We start from the raw sequence: 13,293 nt of genomic DNA on the forward strand, positions 1-13,293 counted from the left end.
CAGGGATGCCACCTTCCGTGAAGGGCCCTGGGCCCCTACGCCCTTGTAGAGAAGGGCGTTCTCTCCCTTTTCCTCTGCCTGAGCAAAACATGGCCCTGGCTGTGCCATCCACTGAAACCCCACTCAGAACTCACTGAGAGCCCAGCACCAGGCAGGCTTAGTCCCAGCAGTGTGGGTAGTTTTCTTTTTAAAGAGACTGAAGACTCCCAGGGGAATAAAGTTTTAATTGTGGCATCTCTGGTCCCCAGGGGACTTTCCAGCTGCGCCAGTCTCCCCTGTCACAGAGGAAAGGAACTTAAGTCACCATCTCTTCCATGAGACATGGTTTCATGTGGGGAGGCAGAGCTCTAGAGAAACACAGACAGCAGAGGGGAAATTTGAAGAGGTGAGTAGTGGCAGGATTTCTGGCATCAGCGGTGGGACAGTGTGAAGATGTGCTTTGGCCTGGAGCCTCCCTTCCCCACGGCAGAGGGGACAGCTGCCCGTGGACTGCCTACAGAACATACTTGGCCCTCGTGGTCCCCCTGGGCCTTCAGCATGGGGTGGCTTCTTCCCTCGGGGAGAAGAGGAGGCAAGAAGCAGGGGGACAGTGTGTACCTGGGCCAGGGCTAGGACAGGCAGAGAGCAGAAGAGGGAGAAGAAAGACATTCCACCTTCTCTTGTCCTGAGTAGGAATCCTGAGCAGAAGGAAGTGCGGAGTTGAATTTTTAGAAGGGCAAAGTTCAGGCTGGCTTGGAATCTTCCGAATCTCCTCCATTCGTACAAAGCAGAATGCACCCTTCCAATGACAAGGCTTTAAAAGAGAGGGCTTGGGGCGCCTGGGTGGCGCAGTCGGTTAAGCGTCCGACTTCAGCCAGGTCACGATCTCGCGGTCCGTGAGTTCGAGCCCCGCGTCGGGCTCTGGGCTGATGGCTCAGAGCCTGGAGCCTGTTTCCGATTCTGTGTCTCCCTCTCTCTCTGCCCCTCCCCCGTTCATGCTCTGTCTCTCTCTGTCCCCAAAATAAATAAACATTGAAAAAAAAAAATTTTAAAAGAGAGGGCTTGAGAGGGTGCAGGTGGGGCCTTTCTAAATTGGGGCTGGTGGCTGGCATTGGAAGAAGACCACCAACAGGAAGGCAGGAAGGTAGAGGAGTGTAGTACACAGAGGCAAGAACACCAGATTTTAGAGCAGAGGACCCAGTTCAAGTCCTAGTTACATCAACCCCCTCGTCACCTTCCAGAAATCACCTACCTCTTTCCAGCTTCCACTTGCTTACCGCTGCCACGATAATAGCAAAGCATGTTCTTCTGAACCCTTGTTCAGAACATGAATGTGGTTTGTAGACCACAGAGGTGCTTTCCACATGTTTGTTTATTGCTGCTACAATTGCAAGTGTTGCCATGGTGACCATGGTGCGTGCGTGTGGGCCTCGACAAGGCAACACTAGATTAGGGAGCAGCAAGGGGCTGTAACTCAGTGGGGCACATAGGTTCACCTCTTGACGACGCCAACATTTTCAGATGGGCAGACAGAACACCCACTCCCCTCCAACTCAGTTTCCTTGTGAAAGAAGTGGGTGTAACGGTATAAAGGCCTGCTACTTCTACACATACTATCTCAACCCTTTAGACAAGCAGGAAAGTGTCATCCCAATTTGATAGACCAGATAACAGACCCACAAGGTGAATTCACCAGGGCCATGCCGCAAGAGGGATTAAAACCCAGGCTTCCTGTGCCCACGTCAGTGTTCTTCTCCCTTCCCTCCCACCCCAGCCAGAGCTGAGCCCTGACCACACACAGTGGCCAGGGTAGAAGGTCGAGGAGCCCAGTCCCAGTGGCGCGGCTTGGTTGGGCTCCCTGTTCTTTCTTTAGTTCACAAGCATCTGCTTAGAACAGCATATTTTATGAGCTTTCTCTTTTCTCAAGAAGTCCCAGCTGTAAGCGGAAACAGGGCTGTGGGTGCAAAGCAGGCAGGCCCTGAAATGTTTCCTGCCCCACCTTTGCACTCAGGCCCAGATCTCTGATGATGGCTGAAGTTCAAATCCAGATGCCAGCAGACTTGTGAGAAAGGCCCCTCTTGCTCTGTGTGTGGGGCAATAGGCCTTCTTTGTAAGACCCTGGCCCCATTCCAGAGAGGATGCAGAGGGAGGTCCAGGGTGAGGACCTCCATCTGACAGTCTGGGTTCTTCTACAGGACAGGGTTGGGGTTTGCAGATTTGGTTGGTAGGGGAATTCTTATCCAGAACTTCAGATTTTATACAGGATCTTATGTGGAACCCAAAACTGTAAAGCAGGATGCAAGAGAGCTACACTGACTGAGGCCACCAGGCCCCCACCCACCCTTTGTGGCCCTCACTCACTGCAAGGAACCACCTGGTCTCTGTAGGCCCTGGTCGTTGCCACCAGTGTGTCTTCCCTCCTGTCCCCAGAAACTTTCCCCCCTCTGCCTGCTTGCCCAGAGAAGACTGATCTTACAAATAGATCGTGCTCATGCAGGCAGGTCTCTCGTTGTCCTCAGCAGGAATTTCAAACCCCTCTTGCATTCTAGGCTCTTTGGGGTTGGTTTCAATCTGCCTGTCTTGCCCCGCCATTCACTGGAGCCCAATTCTCTGGTCCTTTCACTGCCTTTTGCACCTGCTGTGTTGGCTTTCCCTTCCCTCCCACCTTTTCTTTTTGTGCCCTTTCCAAACCTAACCATCTCTCCAAGCTTCTCTTGAGAGTCCTTTTTTTTCTGAAGCTCTCCCAGACTGCAGCTGCTGTCAGTGGTCTTCCCCATGAAACACAATAGCTCACATAGTCGGTGTCCTGTAAAGTAGCATCTGATCCTTCTGTGGTTTTATCTGAGTCATCGATGTTACTATGCATTAGTCTTGTCCCTCCAAGTGATCCCTATGGTTAACCCATGAAGGAAGGGGGATAAGTTGCTTCTCTCTCTCATATCAAGGTCTAAATAATTTGAATTGCAGCACATAGTAGGGCTTCAATAAATAGCTACTGATTTTATTAAACCACAGTAGTCTTGAGATATTAGGAGCTCCCCTCTCATGTTGGGGACGATGGAGGCACCTTTAGGGGTTACTCAACTTGGGCAAGAGCCCCGGACAGAGGTTGGTTGCCAGCAGGTCAAGCCTCCTCAAAGGTTTTCCTTTTTATCGCAGATTTCCCTGAGGTGGCCACATCTCTCCAACTCAAGAAGACCATATTGGGGTGGCTGAAGCACTAATCATGTGGTTCTGACCCCTCTTGCAGGGATTTGAAACTGGACAACATCCTTCTGGATGCAGAAGGTCACTGCAAGCTAGCCGACTTTGGGATGTGCAAGGAGGGGATTCTGAACGGCGTCACAACCACCACATTCTGTGGAACTCCTGACTACATCGCACCCGAGGTAAGACCATGTGCTAACCACCTTCTTCCACCAGGGCAGAGGCAGGGATCCATTCCCATGCACTGGGGTCACTTACTGGTGCTGGGGGAAGGCTCTAGAAAACTAGGATAGATTCTGAGGGAGGAGGGAGAAAAGGAAAGGTAGAAGGTTTGCTGATTTCTCCGTATGGAAGTTGACGGTGATAAGGGAGATACTGGGCAAACTGTGAACAGGCCATTCCCCAAACCTGGGCAGGTCCTTCCCTCTCAGTCCAGAACTACCAATGAAAGTAAGACTAAGAGAACTTTGTAAACTTCTATCATTGTTTTCACTTCTTAATAACCGGAATAAAGGAGCATCATCGATAAAGGCAGCAGTTAGCTTCTTCATTAGCTGTAACGCACCTACAGTAAAACCAAGAATTATTTGCCCTTCCTAGTGGTGTGGCGATTCTGCATAGCAGGTGCACAGGGTCAAGTAGGAAGAGGAAAGCTATATGTATATCTGATACATATAGATCAGAGATGTCCACTGGGAGCCCTACTGATGGGCTGCCTTTTGTCAAGTTGTCTGGATGTTTTGTGCCTCATAAACTATTTGCTTCGAATTTCTCCAAATCAATCTTACCTAGGTTGAGTGATACCTAGTGTGATATGATTCCAATTTAGGACGAAGTATATCACAGATGCTTAATAAAAATGGACTTGAGGGTTCTGACACATGTAAGATGGGAAGGAAATACCAATCTCCATTAAGCACTGCCCGTGGTGGGTAGGTGTTAGCCCATTCAGATTTCATTTCCTTTCAGTGGCATTGTTTGAGCACCTGCTAGACACAAAGCAAAGTGGGGATAAAGAATTGGCTAAACACTCATCACTCTCCTAAAAGAACTTCTGGTCTAGAGGCAGTGGCAGATAAGTAAACAACTAATTAAGCAGAATAAATAGATATGAGAGACAAGATGGTATCCTCAGGGATAAGGGGAGTCTTCTTGGAGCACCTGGTAGGTTAACTAAGTTGTCAAGAATCAGCAGGATTTCCTTTGGTGGTAGGGAGTGGGAAGCATTCCCGAAAACAACAGGGAAGATTGGGGTGGGGGCAGGGCAGTACAGGAGGTTCAGTATCCCTGGGCTCTGAATCCTTTAGGGCAGAGGCTGTGTTTCTAATCTGACTCCAGGAACCAGCCCACAGATCAGGCTTTTAGTCATGGTTCGTTGAATGAATAAATGAATTTGAACTTGTGACACTCCACCATGAACACAGTTGAAGGGATGAGAATATTCTTGGCCTTGTTCAGAAAAGGAAAATAGTATAGCTATTTATGGTAATAGATAAAATTAGGAAAAAGGACCAAGGAAAGTGGTCTTTTTCCTGTAGGCTCTATAGACCCACTAAGAGTTTTCCATTGGAGGGTGTCCAGGTTTCTCACACCTGTCCCAGGACACAGACAGGCAACAGCAATATAGCTCAGAAGACAGAGAGTGAGGGAAGGTCAGTGAAGAGACTTTTCACAGACCGGACAAGACATGGGGGGCCTGAGGAGAGATGTGAGGATGGTAAGTAATAGTTGAATTCCCTTAGGACCTTTATCTTCTAAGAGATCTGAAAGGAGAGATTTCAAAATATCTTCCTTAGTAGGAACACTAGGAATTTAATCTTTGAGGAGAACTCAGCAAAAGTGAGGGCTCTCAATTGGGACCTTCTTTTTTACCATCTTCCTCATTCGTTTCTTATCATCGGAATACTCGGTTCCAATTCCTCTGTAAGCTGATGCCAGAGACAAAGGGTTAACAGGCCAGCATAGTAGTTAAGGACCCAGCCCAAGGCCAACATTCACTTTATGATGAACAAAACGCCCACACAACCTTCATGAAAGGCAGTCCATTGATGAGAGTCACAATGAATAGGGCTGATCTCTCTGTCTATAAGGAGGCGCAGACACTGTTCCTTCCCATTCCGTCTTTATGTCCGCGATACAGAATCTCCACTATGTGTGCAATGCCAAAAGCAATCCCTGGTCTTCCTGTAGGCAAATTACAACTGATAGAGACATAGCTACTTTTACCAAGGGCTACGGGGGAGATTAGATGAAATTATGCCTCTAAAGCATTTAGCCTGGTGCCTGGCCCACAGTGAGCACTGGGACAATACGTAGTAGCTCTGTCACCATCATCACTGTTGCTGGCACGTGCAGTGTGGGAAAAGCACAGTCCTGAGAGTTGAGTTTCTAGGCTAGACTTGACCACTCATGCCCTCATGGGACCTTGACCAAGTCACAAAATGTTTTCAACCCCCCAGCTTCCTCATCTTTCAAATAGGAATAACAATTCCCGCCCTACCTACCTCATCAAGGTGTTATAAGAATCTAATGAGATTAGAGCATGGAAATGCTTGAGAAACCATAAGCCTCTATTCAAACAGGGAGGGGTTGTGAAGTGCCTGGGTTAACCCTGAAACCAGAGACACCTAATGAGGCGCTAGCTCATTTGGTGCTAGCTCTTCCCCAAGGCTTCTCTTCCCACCATGCGACCTGGGCTAGCCCCCACTGCATCCCCTCTCCATTTCCCATACCCAGCGCGTGCTCCCCAGGAAATGGCAGCCAGCCCTGGGTATGACTGGCACCATTAGACCCAATGCCTGCCCTTCTCTTCTACCCGGGCTCTGACCAATTCAAGGGGGCAGCCACCGTACCAGGTGCCCTCCCGTGGCGTGTGAAGCCTTGCCCTTCTCACCTCTCCATTGTTGACAAGCTGGTGAGAAAGCATAAAATTAGGGCCAAGCCCGAAAGGGATTTTACAAAAGATGCCTCCCCAAAAGGGAAGGCTCTGGAGTGGGCCTGGGGAAGGGTGGGCAGGGCCGCTCTGTGGTTTCTGCAGAGCTGTCCTGGCTGAGCACACATGGGCCACCTGGAGGTCACCTCCCCACCACCCTGTGGAGGCACTGAACCCAGATCTTCCACCTCCTGGAGGCTGGAGGGTGGCCACCCTGGCACCCCAAGCCCCCTGAACCCAAGAGAGAAGGGAGCACACCCGGTGAGACACACACTGGGGCACATGTGGCAGCCAGTGTCCCGAGTGCTGCAATTGGCCTGGTTGCGGGGGAGCCGGGGGCGGGGGGCGCGTTGCTCAGAAGCATGCTAGAACCCTTATGCCTGGTGCCTTAGAGATGCCCAGAGGGAACAATTGACCATGAAAAAATAACCAAAATCATGGTAGTATATGGAAAGTGCCTAAAGATCTTAGGGACAGGAAAGGGTCTTAGGATGTGAGAAGATAAGAGGAAAGCTGGGGGAATATGAGAAAGCTTTCTGGACAAGATGGGTGATAGCGATGCCCTCAAAACCAGCAATGCCATGCTGAGCCGCACAGGGTGTTGGCTCATTCATGACTGACAGAGCCACTCGCTGGCTTTGGCTTTGGCACAGAGCAGCATTACTGGCTTCTCGGGACAGCAGAGCTTACTGACCCTCAGATACCATGTGATGACCACTGAGCTAAGAGACCAAAGATACTCACCAAACAGAGTGCCAGCCCCAAATAATTCAAAGATGGCTGCGTTTGCTTGCATTTCTTTCCATTCTAAATTAAAAAGGATTCTTAAATTCTTAAATCATGCATGCTTTTAATGTTTTCAAAATGATTCCTACCAAGTCTTTTTTTACTTAATCCCAAGCAATCTCTAGTCTCTAGAAGGGTGTTTTGAGAGACCATGGAAAGCCCCGGTCCTCACGGTCAGCATCCTCTTCGCTGGCTGTCCTGAAATCTGAGAACTTGAACTGGAGCCTTGCTCTGGACAAGTTCCCTGTGAAGTTACCTGCAAACTGATGAGACTGTTCATGGCCTTTGCCATTTTGGGGAGAGTCCTGGATGCACACCCCTTTTAGGACATGCACCCCACCCATGCTTGTCCTCCGTCACCATCACTTTGGGGAATTCTCCATAGAATTACAGAGCTGAGAGAAACCAGGAGAGGTCATCTCCTCTGCCCTTCTGTTCTTGGGCAGCACCAGGCCTACTCCTGCTCTGATAAGAGGAGAAGATAATTATGGGATGGGGACATCACTTCATAATTCCTTCCTTAGCAGTGGGGACAGCGCAGCATTTACTTCTACCCTGAGCCACACATAGACCATTGACCTACCACGTACTTTGTATACATGGAGACCAAAGCTAACAGAAGAAAACTTGGATCTCCTACCACCTTCCAATTATCTGGAGCTTTGTACTTTGCAATATGCTTTCAAATCTTCCACCTTGATTCATCTTATGAGGTTGAGCTGAGAATCTGAGCTTCATCGGATGAGGAAGTCAAGTGAGTGGCTCCAGATCACCCAGAAAGAACTTAGCACCAAACATCCCGGTCAGTCTTCCATCTCTTCCACTGGAACCCATAGCCAGTGCTCCAGAAAAAAATAGGATTGGGGCAATTACTCGCTTTTCTAAAGGTTCTGTAGCTTCCTAACTTTAGGTGGCGTTTCTCCCAGATACTGAAATTGTGATTCATTTTTTAAAACTGCAGTCCCCACACGCCATGCAGGAAGGTGATGGCACAGAACATTCCTCAGCCACGTGTCATACATGCGTTTAACATAAATGCATTCAACTGTGCCTGCAGTCAGAGGAAAAAAAGAGAGACTGAGAGCCTAGGTGAGAGAAGTGACTGTTGACAAAGATAAAGCACACTGGATGATCAAGGAGAGGATTTGATTGGGGCTATTGCAATAAGGAGAATGCCTCACAGAAAGTGAAGGGGCCTGGGCTTTGCAGAGGCAGGCAAACAAGGGATTCATCAGTGGGTTTTATGGGAGTCGTGAGGAACGCTGGAGATGGGTCTTTTCCTTCCTGGAACATCCAAAAACATAGTCATCCTTTGTGGTTAGAACACAAAAGGATGGGGAGACTTATTGACTACAGTTTCTTTTCCAAAAGCACAGGACTCAGGTGAACTTGACATTGTCACAGTTTAAAGAAGACTGACATTCTGTTCACCTTCTCACTGTGTGCGCCGTGCTCGGTGTGAGACGATCCTTGTTTGCTCTCAGTCGTTCACAGCTTGCTTATGTCTCTCTCAGTCTGCATCTTGCTCCTCTGACCCTGAATTTAGTGTCAAAACCATTCATGCATTTTTATATGGTCCTAAGCACAAGTCAGGAACTTCATCTGCTCAAAGAACAGGATCTATTCCCATGGGAGGACAGGCTGTCAGTGTTGACTTTGGAGGAAAGTTGATAGTTAGCCCCCAGCATCGCGCGTTCTAAACTCAGTTTTCACTGAATTGGCTGATTTTGAGCCTAAATCATACCAGCCTGGGCCCTGCTGTGCAGAGAAGCAAGCTGGAAATAACGAGGCAGTTCGCACAGCACTTGAGACAAGGGTCGCCGTGGGTGGGGATCGTTGGTGAGCCCTGACCTTGCCCGTTTCCTCGAACAGATCCTGCAGGAGTTGGAGTACGGCCCCTCGGTGGACTGGTGGGCCCTGGGGGTGCTGATGTATGAAATGATGGCTGGGCAGCCCCCATTCGAGGCCGACAATGAGGACGACCTGTTTGAGTCCATCCTCCATGACGACGTGCTCTACCCCGTCTGGCTCAGCAAGGAGGCCGTCAGCATCCTGAAAGCCGTGAGTCCTCGCCCTCCCCCTCCCCCTCGTGCCTGCTCCCCTGGCCTCTGTCTTCTCCCTCTGTCCCTGTCACTCCTTTCCCATCCCATGAGCCCTTTCGCCATCCCTCTCCGCCTGTCTCTGGCCCACCTCTGCTGCAGCCGAATGGTAGGCAGTCACAGTGGGGAGTTGAGGCTCGAGTTGCTTTCTGTGGGCCAGGGACGCGTTTGTGTTTCCTGAGAGGGAGCTCTGCATTTCAGAGGGAGCAGAACCAACCCAAACCGTGCCAGGATCACTTCTGCCCCCTTACACACCAGGCACTGGACCCTGCGTCCTCCCCTACCACCTGCACCCGTCTTCCTCTGGAGCCTGTGATGGACAAGAGGGAGGCGAGCACAGTGTATCTGCGTGCATGACGGCATCTCTGTGGCAGAAGACCTGATCAGAAAAGAAGTGTCCACTGAGGGCGTGGAATCCATGCGCTGGATTCAGACATGACAGAGAGACTATCCCCAGTCCTGCAAATAATCCCTCACACGTGAAACGCTCAGTACTGCCTCAGCACGGCTCTTTCCGCCATGTAAGCCACTTGTGCTAGGGCAAGTACGTGAAGCTCCCTGACCTCCTTGGAAAGCTGTAAAAGCTGGGGTGCAGGGAAGGTGAGCAGAGCAGTTGACCCTCGGGGTTGAGGCAGGACTGAGGTGACAGCCCCAGAACCTTCCAGTCTTGGCTTCTTTCACCCACCAGAATGCTCCAAAGTTCAGTATTTGGCACATCACATTCACCAGATTTCCCATATCAGGTACCCTCTCAACTGTGATTTACTTGTTCTTTCAATCCACTACCAATATTTACCTAATGGCATGTGTTTTTTTACAAAGAAGTTCTATATCGCTGTCATAAATGGAAAATCAGTATCATTGCCATAACTAATTAACATAAAGCATCATATGAAATTGGTAAAAAGACCTAAAATCACTTTGTAAGTGTCTGGAAGCACACATACCATATTCCGGAAAATGCCACATCAGAGCATGCTATTCTCTTCCGCGGTTCTTTTTTTCTTTTTTTCTTCCTCCTTTCTTCTTTCCCTCAACTCATCAATTTCCCTCCCCCCCACCTTCTCTCCCTCCTAGTCAATAATTTAATGACCTATTTTTTTTTTAAGAGTGCACAAGTGAGGGAGGGGCAGAGAGAGGGAGACAGAGGATCTGAAGGCTGTCGGCGCAGAGCCCCACGCAGGGCTCGAACTCCCGACTGTGAGATCATGACCTGAGCTGAAGTCAGACACTCAACCGACTGAGCCATAATGACCCATAATGACCTATTATTTATTGAGTGTTTCCAATGTGCTGGGCATCATGCCTCATGCTAAGTAAGCTTTGGTGGCTTACAGCCAGGGTCCTGCTGGATTGGTTGACTACAATCCAGCAGGCAAACGTGGGCAGTAAATAAAAAATAGATCCACACATAGTCACCACTGGGATGAAAGCGGTGAAGGAAGCAGATAGAATATGTGTATTCACTCATCTAGTGTGTGCCAGTGAGCATCTATTATGTACCAGGCACTGTGTCAGATGCCGGCTAAGGAGAAACCTGCAGGCAGCACCCAAAACACCCAGAGTACCAGCCGAGCAGAGCTGATCACTCGCCCGGCGCCCTGAACACCAGCCCGGCAAACCTTCCAGTGAGCCCCCTGCCGGCACCCCCACTAGGCTCTTTCATTTTGGCCAACCCGGAGCAGTGTTTCTCAGCTAGGTGTGATTCGTTTGGCAACGTCTGGAGATGTTTTTGCCATCACAACTTGGGGTGGGGAGGGAGCATTGCTGCTGCTGGCATCTAGTAGGTGGAGCCCAGGGACGTGGCTAAACATCCTACTGTGCACAGGACAGTCCCCACAACAAAGATGTACCCCATCCAAAGTGTCATTAGCACAGAGGTTGAGAAACTTTGACCTACAGAGATTCAGAAGCTAGAAGTTGTGCCTGTGTCCACTGATCCGTGAGGGCAAAGTCTCTGAGAGAAGGCATTTCCCTGTAAGAGCTTCTGGCTCAGGAGCATCTTCTTGAGATGTTAAAATCTATATGTTTGTCGGTAGCCCTTATACTTTGTCTCCCAGAAGTGGAAGGACAGGAAGAGCTAAGGAAGTAAGGAAGAATCTTTACTCCCTTGGCCTTGGAACACTTTACTTCCTCACATTCTAATCCCAGGCCAGGTTTCATGACTGGCCACTGAGCTCTGTCTCTTAGACCTGCTGCCTACATCAAAGTGGTGCAGAGCTCTCGAGAAGGCCATTTGCATCATAGAGTTATGCAGTGCACAACCTGTGCAATAGTAAGTGCTGGTCCTGCTGCCTTCCTTCCTTACCACTGTGCTCTAAGGCCCAGTGTTCAGCCCCCTATTTAGTCATTTCAATGTACTGAGTGCACAATAGAAGCTAGGCACTGAACCAAATGCTGGGAAGATGGGACTGATTCCTATATCCTAGAGCTCACCAAGGGTAAATTATAATTATAATTGTTTTAATTTTTTATTTTAAGAGAGAGAGAACATGAGCGGGGAAGGCGCAGAGACACAGGGAAAAAGGCTGAGCTCCACGCTCAGTGTGGAGCCCAACACATGGCTTGATCCCATGACCCTGAGATCATGACCTGAGCTGAAATCAAGAGTTGGTCACTCTACTGGCTGAGACACCCAGGTGCCCCTAGATAAATTATAATTAAAAATTTTTTAATGTTTTAATTTATTTTTGAAGGAGAGAGACAGAGCATGAGCGGAGGAGGAACAGAGAAAGAGGGAGACACAGAATCTGAAGCAGGCTCCAGGCTCTGAGCTGTCAGCGCAGAGCCCGATGCGGGGCTCAAACCCACAAACTGTGAGATCATGACTTGAGCTGAAGTCGGATGCTTAACTGACTGAGCCGCCCAGGCACCCCATAAATTGTAATTTAAATAAATGAGAAACATGAGGTCCCAGGTCCCTACAGGGGAGAGAATCTGGAGAGGCTTCAACAGAGCAGGCAGCATTTTGCCTGTTTCTTAGAGGATACATAGGGACTGGATATGGGCATTATAGGTGCAATAAAGGATACAAAAGCCTAACCGGGTAATCTTGGTTCAGACTGAGAAGTTTCCGTGTGCCAAACTGAGGGGTATGGACTTTATCCTATGGGTGTTACGAATCAAGAGTGTTTAAGCAGGGGTGGCCTCTGCTGACTTTTAGATTAGGAGGGCAAGGTGTGCATTGGTACCATTTCTAACTCCAAACTGCCCAAAACCCCTTAAGGCATTCTCGTACCTGTGGCTCTCCCAGCTCAGTGTCCATGTGCTTTGGCTTCAGGGACACCAGGCAAGAGTCAGCAAGACGCTCTCCCTGCCCAGGAAAATCTCCCTGAAGATGAAGCCTGAAATTGTATCAGTATAAATTTATTCCTTTGGATTATGGTTTGTCCTCTTAAATTCCTTTGTTTAAATACAGGCTCTCAGCCTTCCCCCTGTAAAATCTAACTCTTTGTCTGCAGCTCACATGCACACACACACCACTGCCTTTATTTTGGGTGGCTATCAGAAATATTTCCACCTACCAGCACTGATTTTTTTCAGTTATATGGTACACATCTGCTCAAATTACTTGCCATCCGGACTGACTGACTTAACAGGAATAAGTTCACCTGGGTGTGTGGGGAACTATCAGGGATACAGATAAAAGTACAGATTTTAACATCTGGGGAAGCTGCCTCCAAGCCAGAAGCTCTTCTCACAAGGCTAAGGAGGAAAACACATCCATGTGGTTTACCAGACAAGCAGTAAGCTTTTCCTCTTCTTGTTTGTTTTTTAATCAGTTGATCTACATGGATCTTTTATGCTAGAGGTTACAAATTCAAATTTAAAAAAAAAATGAGAGGGTCCAGGAAAAGGAGAAGTGGAGGGGGTGCCTTTGATAATTTACCTTGGCATGAATATCTGGTCCTCTTTCCTTACCTCAACAAGGACTGTGGACCTCTCGGCATGAGTGAGTTTATCTGATCTCAGTCTCCCCAACTAGAAGACTTGAGAACCTGAGGAGAATCAGGGAGTTAGTAGTAGCCTGAGTTCCTAATCCCAGCATTGTACCTTGTTGGCTGTTTGATCTTGGCCAAGTTAATTAACCTCTCTGTGCCTCACTTATAAAATAGGGATAATAATAGACCTCAGAGGCTTGCATTTGAATGAAATGAATTAATTTATATACGATGTTTAGAATGACGGCTGGCATATGGTAAATTCTGTATAAGAGTGAAAGAGTACCCTGGGGCCCCTGGGTGGCTCGGTCGGTTACGCATCCAACTTCGGCTCAGGTTGTGATCCCAC

The 13,293-nt window shown here is 48.8% G+C and overlaps 1 protein-coding gene across 2 annotated transcripts in view; it reads left to right on the forward strand.

Annotated features, from left to right (window-relative positions):
* PRKCE (protein kinase C epsilon) overlaps positions 1-13,293 on the forward strand; it is a 500,740-nt gene that overhangs the window by 460,222 nt on the left and 27,225 nt on the right. For both annotated transcript variants that reach the window (XM_045445929.1, XM_045445928.1), the window contains exons 12-13: positions 3,230-3,368; positions 8,777-8,965. In XM_045445929.1, the coding sequence (XP_045301885.1) occupies positions 3,230-3,368; positions 8,777-8,965 (328 nt within the window). The remainder of the gene's footprint in view (positions 1-3,229; positions 3,369-8,776; positions 8,966-13,293) is intronic.

This window comes from Leopardus geoffroyi, chromosome A3 (assembly GCF_018350155.1).
Source record: "Leopardus geoffroyi isolate Oge1 chromosome A3, O.geoffroyi_Oge1_pat1.0, whole genome shotgun sequence".
NCBI classification, from domain to species: Eukaryota; Metazoa; Chordata; class Mammalia; order Carnivora; family Felidae; genus Leopardus; species Leopardus geoffroyi.